General features: G+C 39.9%; 1 protein-coding gene across 1 annotated transcript in view; it reads left to right on the forward strand.

Moving 5' to 3' along the window:
• Positions 1-10504, forward strand: part of Fbn1 (fibrillin 1) — a 228871-nt gene that overhangs the window by 1718 nt on the left and 216649 nt on the right. The window contains exon 2 of the mRNA XM_048793250.1: positions 457-801. Coding sequence (XP_048649207.1) covers positions 638-801 — 164 coding nt within the window. The 5' untranslated portion in view covers positions 457-637. The remainder of the gene's footprint in view (positions 1-456; positions 802-10504) is intronic.

Genomic DNA, 10504 nt, shown 5'->3' on the forward strand with positions numbered 1-10504 from the left:
TTCCTGGCCCGGGGCGCCTGGTGCCGGGCTCGGCGTCTGTTGCTCTGGGGGCGGTGGTAGCCTCCGCAGCCGGCGGGACGGGTTTCCAGTCCAGCGACTTGGCGGAGAGGACGGGCTAAGGAGCTGGGGCGTTCAGAGAGCGCAACGCGCGCAACTCGTGCTTTTAAAAACTAAACGCAGCAAGCTCGCCCCGGGGCTTACGACCGTTTCGGGCGTGGGTACTTTGCGCCGCGCTCGTCAGCCGGAGCAGAGGAGGCCGAGGGGTCCGCCGGAGCCGCTGCCTCCGGGGGCCTGGGCTTTTCAGCCAGATGTGGACCAAACGGTCTTCACTTACCCAAATTAACTGCGCCACGCGCAGGCGGAGCGCGGGTTGGGCTCCGGAATGGGGACCGCGAGGCTTTAGCATCCCGATGCCCTGAATCTCTATCCCCCTTCGGGGATTTGTTTCTGTTGCAGCTGGCAGGGGCCTCCTGAAGTGGGAGCAGCGCCTGAGGAAGGCGGGAGGAGCCCGGCTCGGGGGACGGGCGGCGGGACAGCGGGACCCCGGCGGCGCGGTGCGCTTAAGGGCGCAGAGGCTACTCGAGACACAGCCTCGGGTGCGGCAGGAGGAGGCGGGAGCCGGCGGCCGCTCGGCATCATGCGGCGAGAGGGGCTGCTGGAGATCGCCTTGGGATTTACCGTGCTCTTAGCGTCCTACACGAGCCATGGGGCGGATGCCAATTTGGAGGCTGGAAACGTGAAGGAAACCAGAGCCACCCGGGCCAAGAGGCGAGGCGGCGGAGGACTCGACGCGCTTAAGGGGTAATGTAACGGGTCAGCTTCTTTGGTGTGGGTCTCCCTTCCCCCTCTCCCGAGTTGAGTTTAAGATCTAGAGCAACTGACCGGGTCAATTCTCCACAGTGCCACAGTGGAAGGATCCTTAGCAAGATCTCCCGGGGACACCTTGGAGGTCCTAAGGTTACACATTCTTCACCGCCTTAGGAGCTAAGCCACCTTGCTCTGGCTCCTGAAAGATTCTGGCCCCAGCAGAAGGGTCTTGGTTAAAAGGAATCTTGGGCCATTGTTGAGGCAGATTTTGGGAGGCGAGAAGGGTTCCTTGAGGAAAAAGGGGAGGAGCTGTGACTGAGAGAAAAGGAGAAGCCCGTTCCTCTCCCTTCAACGGTAATTCCGGTTGTGTTTAGGGCAAAGTGGTTTGCTTGTGGGCGTCTTTGCAGATATTCTTTTTGTAAGGGAGCAAAGATAGGAAAACATTCCAATGACAGAGAAGATGCATGGTTAATAGCTGGCCCTCCGGAAATTATGCTTATTAAGATTGGGGACTGAGTTTCCTGGGGGTATACACCCCCTCAAATGTCAACACTGGAAGCAAAGCTGGACAAGTGTTTCTGAGCACTTGTGGTTGGGTTGTGCGGAGCTTTCCATGTCACTGCTGCAGTTATGTCGCTGTGGCTGGTGTGTGTTTCAGACTAGTGGTGTATGTGTTACCTGCATGCAGCATTATTTCACTGGCTTTAAATGCTCCTCTTACAGAAAATAGTTCAGCAGGAAAGTTTAAATTAGGTAGGTTGAACTAAGTGTTGGTTGTCAATTCCCTGAATTGAAGGAGGGTGTGAATGAATACACTTTAAGATTTTTCAGATCAAAAGAGAAGTCACTTTCTGAGATCAAGTTCAAGCCTGCATAGAAATAGTAGGATGGATTATAAATGATCCCTTTTATCTACTTGGAAGATCCTTTTAAATGAACTCAGGCAGTAAACATACAGTTTTTTAAATAAATTTTTATAATTCTCACTGATGCTCTTTCCTGAATGTTGTGTAGCTTTATTACATGGCCTTGGATGACCAAGTGAAGGTGCCGCACCACTGGATACTGTTTTTTTTTTTTTTTTTTGCTATGGGCTGTTTCAATTATGTGTATGTAGTGAAGTTTGTGTTTTCATGGTCCAGGTATGAGAAGAAGATGTGTAGTGAATGGAGCAGACCAGTTTTTGAGTCCTAGTCTGGACTAAGGACAAGATGCTTGTGAGAGCTGAGTATGTAAACAGCAGTGAAATGTGTGTGATTTTCTAACCCCAGAAAGTAGTCACGATTAATTCAGTTTCTGTCTTGGCCTTTGTGGGAAATAAACCCAGGATTCCACCAATACTGGAAATGAAATTTGTTGATTCTGATCAGGCGACAGACATTTTTGCCCTGTGTGCCAGCCACATGATAAGTTCAATAGATGGACCGAAACTTTGCTTTTCATGTGTTCTCTAAAGAGCTTCATTTAATATCTCATTTCCCCCTCAAAAGTATATTTCTGCTATACAATATTATCATAATAACTATTCTTGATGACATTGCTTCTATGCATATAGACAGAGGAAGCTGGAGTTCAGTTCTGTGGATAAAAATCTGTGGGGAGACATTAGGTCTGGCCAGACATTTGGCTCATCTCCATGTGCTGTCACCAACCCTAGTGTTTCCTTGGGAGGCACAGACCCCATGCAAAAACAGAAACTAAGCTTTTCTTTGTTGCTTAACAGGACGCCACACTTTACTAACACCAGCACTTATTTCTGTTGATTTTTCTAGTTAATTTTTTAAATCACCAAAGAGATCACTCTTTGTACTTCTCACAGATTTGATCACTAATGTATCATTGCACTAATGGATCACTAATATATCAATACTATTGCAAAGTATTTATAAGGTCTTCCTAAAACATATTATGAACAGATTAGTAATTCTGAGTGCTTTTGTTTGCCATGTTATCTATAAAGTTGCCTATCTATATTTGTGGGTTCAAAATAATAATTTTGAAGAATATATAATTAAAAGTACTTCTCTCCTGACTTTCAGAGGCCATTTTCTTATGAATTTTCCAGAAATAAGTATGTATATATACACATAAATATATGTATATTATATATACACATATGCATGCATCATTTTTAGTACATGGAATATACTATACATAATGTTCTGAACTTTGTTTACTTTTTATGTATTTCTAGTGTAGTCATCTATTAAGTCATATGAATCTAACCTGTGTGTTTTCTTGGTGTATAGAATTCCATGATGTGGCTGGAACAGTTCACTAATGATGGCTGTTTAGATTATATTAAATATTTTGCTGTTACTAACATTTTTATATATATGCTTATGTGCACATGCACAAGTTTATATGTCGTATAAAGTTATAAAAGTAGAATTGCTGGATCAAAGTTTTTCCCATAGATTTTAAACAAGCACCCATTCTGATGTTAAATTTGAACTGCATTTGAAATTTATTCTCTCTACTTATTGCCATTAGAGTCTCACATGAATGAGTCTTTTAACCATGTCCTGCTGTGTAAATCATCAGGAAAAGCAGCTATGTATTACATTTTTCCAGTTACTGCTTGAAATTTCTATTTTTTCTCATTAAAATATTATCCGCTTCAAAACTAAGCCTTTGACTGCAGTAAAACCTGCTTGCCATTTTGATGGAGATGCATAGTTTATGAAGTGAAAGTGATTTGTAACCCCTCAAGCTGCCTGATGTGAAGTTGGTGGCAGCAACTTTCAGCACCTCACTAATATTTCCCCTGGCTAAAAGGTGCTTTAAGCTCATTGGTATCTGATGTGCACTGGTCTAATCTCTCCCTGAAATACTGCCTTCCAATTTTTCTCTGATGTGTCAAGTGACTCTAAAATTTGCCTTGCTATTTTAAAAATATATATTCCTTTCCTTTCAGCTCCTTCTCTTCATAAACCAGGAACCTGCCTTGTCTTTTCTCCTTGGATATGTCTTCCATCCTCGCTCATGTTCCTTTCCTCTCATCCTGTTGCAGGTGTTTTTTTTTTTTCCCCCCTCCAGTGGGCAGCAGAATTTGTTCCACAGTGGAAATTTAAGCATCCTCAAGTTTCTTCCCAGCTTTTTCTGTGTTTTCTTAGACTAAATCGCCAATTTCTGCTTTTACAGGAAATCTTTTTTTTTTTAATATGAGTGTGGTCCCCATTCACTCTGCAAAAAATGTGCTTTTCTCTGTTTTCAAGTAAGAATTTTGCAAGTTTTAAAAATATTTTCAAATAGTGAATGTATAATAGTTTTCCCTTGGGCATGGCTTAACACGTGTGAAATGACTTTAGGAGAAATAATAAAATCCTAACTTTGTCTGTATTTCAGTTCACAAGAATTTTTCTCAGCTAAGTTCTAAACTTCTGTGATTAGGCAAAAAGTGTGGGAGACAGTACAGCATTTTTTTTAAAAACACATGCATAAAAAAACTAACTCTACTTGAATAGCAGTAGTTATGTGCCCTTTATTTATGATTGCCTTATTGCTTTAGCTCCCAAATATGGAAATACTGCAGTTTCATGTCAAAGGGAAAAATTCCTTACAGTAAGACAACCTTTTCCTAAATCTCCAGTAACATGGATTGAGTCTTCTGTCCTTTCTTCTCAGCTCATAAGTATATGAGACCTGATTGTAGTTTGTCCCCTCATGCATATTCCTTTTGGTCTTTGTTTATTTGTTTACTTTTTCCAGAGGTCTTGTTACCAGAAAAATACACATGGAACAGTTCATACACAGGGTAGATTATGTGACGGCAAACTCCAAGGGATTAATTACACAGAAGTCTGCTATTAAAATAAAGAACTTTAACAGAGAACACAGAAAAAGTTCTGTAAACTTTATACCATCCATTTTAACTTTACAAAGAAGACTTTAATACTTCATCTGAAGTCAGATGGGCTGATAATTAAATATGGGGGAAAGACTCATGCTGTGGTATGGTTTGATTTTGTATTTACCAAAAAAATTAAGCTAAAATATTGAGACACAATTTTAAAAAGATATTCCTGAATAGAAGGTTTCAGTAATTCCACATTTTAAGCAAAAAGATAGAGATAAAATATGTATTTATGTGACTCTTTTGTAGCATTTAAGACATTTGAGATTCTTCACAGAATTGCATAAATTGTTGGTAACACAAATTAATTAAAACATATCAACCTATAATGAAACAAGGTGAGGGCTGAAGGAAACAGAAGTATAGACATCTCTTCAAGCTTACTTGGAATTTTAAAGACTGTCGATACATTCCTTTGTTGTCTTCTGTAGCAGAAGAACTTAAAAATTATAGTATTATACCCATGGTTCAAATACAATACTAAATAAATTATTAGGGTATTCATATAATAAGCCAAATAGCTTATCTGGACAATCTGGTCATTTTTCCTTTAATTTTTAATGTGATTGTTTTCTTTAAAGAGAAATAAACTAGTTTAACAAGTTCTTTGTTTCTAAAAAATAATCTAGCAAATGGGCCTACTTTAGTGACCTAAATTTTTTGCCATGAAATTCTTTGTGAAAACTGAAATCTATAATATAGCAGGACTAATTTACACATAAGTGTAGGAGAGTTTAGTGTTTCACCGTGATTAAACTTGATTTTCCCATTAGTTTGTAAAATCATCAAAGGCAAGAGTCTGCTTATAAGCATTTTACCACTAACTCGTCATTAAGTGGGGTTTCAGAGTTCATTAATTCAGGAGGGCTTGATTGAATGCCAGTCTAAATGTAGCTGTGGAATGCCAGAATCATACCCCTCAGCCTGGAGGGGCTGAGCAGTGAAAGTAGGAGAATGGAGAATAGGAACTAGGAGTTAACAGGCAGGTTGCAGAGGGCATGTAGTCTAGTAGTCAATAAAACAGATGAACTTACAATGCGGTTCTGTCCTGATAAACGGTGCCACGCATTTCGGGAAAGCGTATCGCACCAGCATGTTCACTGGTCCAGGAAAAGAATAAAATGCAAAATTTGAAGCATGGTTTCTAATGAATAGTTCTGTTTTCACATCATCATAAAGTAAAAAATTGTAAATCCAGAACAGTCAGGAGCCTCTGTAATAATAATTGTAGCTAGAGTAGGCAATATTTAGATGACATTTATGTGCCAGACAACTCTATATAAGATGGGTCATTTTATTAATTTCCTTTTACAATGAGAGCTGAGGTATGCAGAGGTTAAGTTCTAAAGACAAAGTCCTAATACTAAAATTGTCTTTCTCCATTAACTTTATGGTTTTGGTTTCTCATTCCACTGGATGATAATGTAGGACTAATCCATTGGTAAAATTCCACTTAAAATTCCTAATATGAAATTAAAGTTAAAAAAAATTCCTAATATGCTTTGTGTTAGTTTACAAATCTTAAGTATAGTTAATCGTATAGTGTTTAAATTAGAAATGTTCTCTCTCATTTCTACCATGATACGATAAAACACAGAAAGAAACATAGAATGTCACAGCCAGCTGGCACCTTGGATGGCACATGTATTGTGTGTGTGTGTGTGTGTGTGTGTGTGTTTGGTACTGGTGATTGAATTCAGGGGTGCTCTACCACTGAGCTACATCTCTAGACCATTTTATTTTAAATTTTGAGACAGAGTCTTGGTAAGTTACCTAGTCTGACCTTGAATTTGCATTCCTCCTGCCCTAGCCTCCAAGTTGTTGGGATTATAGACTTTTGAGAACCTGCCTGGCACATATAGTATATTTTAATGTCATATTTTGATTTTTTATGATGGTGGTAGAGTCACGAAATTCTCCTTCTACATTGTTCTGGGTTCTGAGCCAAAGGTGTTGCTTATTATGTCATCAGGAATCTCTTGTTCTCATGTCCCATGTGAGAAATTTCTCTCAGATAGAGTTGCACATGGTTTTTCTCTTTCCAGGGGAAACAATGTATCTTAAATCCTTACTGGTAAGATAAGTTATTTAATGCTTTCTGTTTAACTTTTTTGCTTTGGTTGCCTGTGAACTCAGATCCATCTATTTTTACATTAAATTGAAGCAATCGGGGTTAAAAAAAAAAAAACAAAGTCTGATTTGTCTCTTCATGATTGCACTTTACAAATACTAATTTCTTTAATACAAAGTTCCTCATGTGGGACATTAAACTTTTTTGCACATTTAACAGGTGAGGAAACAGTGACACAGAGTTTGGGTAATTCTTTCAGGGGTGTAAACTTACTTGGAGTAAAATTGGGAAATCTGGCTTCATAGTTAGATCTCTTAACCAATATATGTTACTGCTTCTCAATTACAATAATTCTTGTAGCTGGTGAATTTCTTTCATTCATACCCTTCATGCCTCCTTTCCCCAGAATCTTCTTCTACTATTGCTGTGGGGAAGACCCAACAGATGCTATTACAAGCCAAGGGAAAGATCACAATGGGAATGGGCTTAATCAGAAAGCTCCAAGTACTGAAAGTCTCGAGGTTGGCAAACTGTGGACCGAGCCGATTGATTTGGAAGATTGAATTTTATTGAGACAAAATCATGCCCATTTGTTTACGGATTTTCTGCTTGTGCTGTGTGGCAGCAGAGTAACTGTGACAGAGAGCATGGCCGGCAAAACTGAAATATTTGCTCTTTGCCCTCTAAAGAAATAGTTGACCAGCCTCTGATCTAGATATATGATAAAAACTGACAGTCAGCTAGGACTGAGACTTTCTTGAAGGTAGTGATTCTGTTGTCTTATTTATCTCTAGGGATACCTAGCAACTGGACATGTGGTAGATGGTCAGTAAATATTTTTGATGATCAGATAGTGAGCAGTTTTGGTTGATTGGCTTGGCAAGTTTGATTATATAAATGAAAGCTTAGAGGAGAGTAGGAGAGAAATAAGGGAAACATTTGAGTGAAAAAGGCAGGAAGTGGAAAGGATATGAAGTGTTTGAGATCTTGGGACATTGAGATCAGGGTTTGCACTGCATGGCTCCAAGCAGGGTTGCCCCCAGTGTAGTCTACTGACTAGTGCCCCTGGAGTTGTGCAGTTTGACCTTGTGAGCCTGTGCTTAGCTTCAGAGTGATGTTTGGGAGAAGAGAGGTATTAATAAAAACATAATGTTCCTGCTTATAAAAGGTAAGGATGGGGAGCTATTAGAGGCTGCTAAGATGGGAACATGATCAGATCTTCCCACTGGCTGTGGTGTAAACACTGTGATTAGAGAGCGGGGAGACAGAGATGGGAGGCTTGGGAGGAGGGTGGGGCAGTCAGAATGAAAGTGTATGATGGTCTTGGCTAAGGCAAGGGAGGGGCTGAAGAGAAAAGAGGCTAGTGGCTGAAGAGAGTAAGGGCGAAGGCACCTGGAGAGCTCTCGCCTGGTCCACATTAAACATGGCACATGCAAAGACATCGTAGCACCATTCATGAGAAACCAAAGGCGAACAAGATCGCTGCTTAGCTTCCCACTACACTGCAACCAGCTATTCTCACTTGTGAGTGTTTTGATTTTCTTATTGCTATGTAATAAATTACCCCAAACTTAGTGACTTAGAACAACTGACGCATTATTTCTTATGATTCTGTGGGTCAGGAATTCAGACAGGACACGGTGGGGAATCTTGTCTGTGCTTTCCACAATGTTGGGCTGGATTGAGCTGTAGCATGACTTCAAGTATGCATGGTGTTTGCCACTCCGTTTGCTTTAGCATGATTTATCTAAGTGTATAGATGGATGAGGGGACTAAAGAAGCAAGGAGCCACTTTCTTGCACTGGTGAGGGTCTTCTAGTTTTGTTTTGTTTTCCAATACTGGGGATTCAATCCAGGGCCTCACACATGCTAGGCAAGCACTGTTTCATTAAGCTATATTCCCTGCCGCCAACCTTCTAGATTTTGAAGCTCTCTCTCATGCAGTCTCTGGCTTGGACCTGCCCCTGGGAATGGAGCCACTGAGTGTGTTTTCCCAAATGGGGAAAGTAAGTATCAGATACAAAGTAAACCTTGCTCAAGGTTTGTGTCTGTTTGGGCTGGTTCTGGAACAACAGTCTCCTGACCCCTGGCCTTGAACCCTACATGTTGAATGCATGCTGACTCAAATGACTGGATGGACTTGAATGGGCTTGTTCTTGTCCTTGATTTTCCTGCATATAGTCTCAGATTGTCTCCTTTTACACTTGGCCTCTGTACATTATCTTTCCAGCAGCAAAGCTAGACTTTTTACCTGGCAACTCAGGATCTCCCAAGAGCAAGAAAGTGGAAGCTACCCAACTATCTTCAAATAGTCTTGAATTGCATGACTTGGAATTGCATGACAGTCACAGCCTTGCCTAGATTCAGGGGCACGGACTAATGCCCTGCCTTTTGATGTGAGGCATCTTAAAGGAAAGGAAGAAATAAATGGGGCCATCTTTAGAGACTAACTAGCACAGTGAAGCAATGGATCTTTGAGAAGGATAATCAGATATTTAAATTTTTAATTATAACTTGGTCTAGTCAGATTAGCTGAGCTCTCTTTTGAGGATGCTTCAATGTATTTTGCTGCTTTGACCTCAGAATGAAAAATGCTGTATAACAATGTGACAGCATCTCCTGTTAGATAAGCGATAAGGGCATTGCTCTTAGTTTATCCACATTTCCGCATTTAAAGAACTCAAACATCAGGAACAAGATTATAGTTCCTAATAAACTGATACATTTTATTTGAATATAAAAATTATAAAACTCCTTACCTTTTTTACTTTTAGCTTTTAAGAAACTCTGATAAATTTAATGCATAATCTAACTTATTTAACTTGGGTATTTGATATGTTTTGCCTTTCCCCTATATGGAATTTTACTTTAAATGTCTATTAATAGCCTCACTTTTATATGTCTGTTGGTGTCAGCCATCTCAATTTTTTTTTTCAGTTAGGAGTTAATAATAACAACCCAAAATAGATATGCAGTTGCCAATAGAATTGATATTGTAAAACAGTTCAACTCTTCTAGTAGGGGGCCTTCTAGGTTTTGTTTTGTTTTTTTTTTCCCAGGACTGGGGATTAAACCCAGGGCCTCACACATGCTAGGCAAGCACTTTTTCACTGAGTGCTTTGTCACAAATTAAGCACATTGTTAGTAGAATGAAACTAGATTAGAACTATGGTCAGATTTAGATTGTGATTGTTTTATACCGTATTTAATCTTAGTTTTAAGTTTCTTGTGACTCTCTAACTTCTTAACTCAAGTGGCTTTTTATGGCTAAAGTAATCTCTGAGAATATTTATTCAGCCCCCTCAGAGCGGAAGGGAGAAAGGAAAATTCCCTATCTCCACCTTTCCCAGCCAAAGATGTATTCCAGACAGCAAGCAGGCTCTGAGCAGGAGAACTGCTCCATTAGACAAGTGATTCGGGTCAGTGTTTTGAAGGGTTGTGAATTCCTAGACCATCAGTCATACTTACATTCAAATATAAGTATCCAAACACATCTAAGTCCAAATATAGTACACCATTTTATGATATTGGTGTCAGGAGACAGGATTTATGTGGGCCCTATGGATACACTGCTAAATTTCATGGTTTTGAACTGAAGTATGGCAATGGCAATATCTGTTAATAAAGTGAATGTATTCCAGAGACAGGGTTTTATCTAGTCTTTTGTTTGTTCTCTTTCTCTTCCTTCTTCTTTATCATTGTCATCTTTATCTTTTTCTTTTCTTTATTCTCTTGTCTCATCTTTTTCTTCTTTTTTTTGGGGGGTGGGT

The sequence above is a fragment of the Marmota marmota genome, unplaced genomic scaffold (assembly GCF_001458135.2).
Source record: "Marmota marmota marmota unplaced genomic scaffold, marMar, whole genome shotgun sequence".
Classification (NCBI taxonomy): domain Eukaryota; kingdom Metazoa; phylum Chordata; class Mammalia; order Rodentia; family Sciuridae; genus Marmota; species Marmota marmota.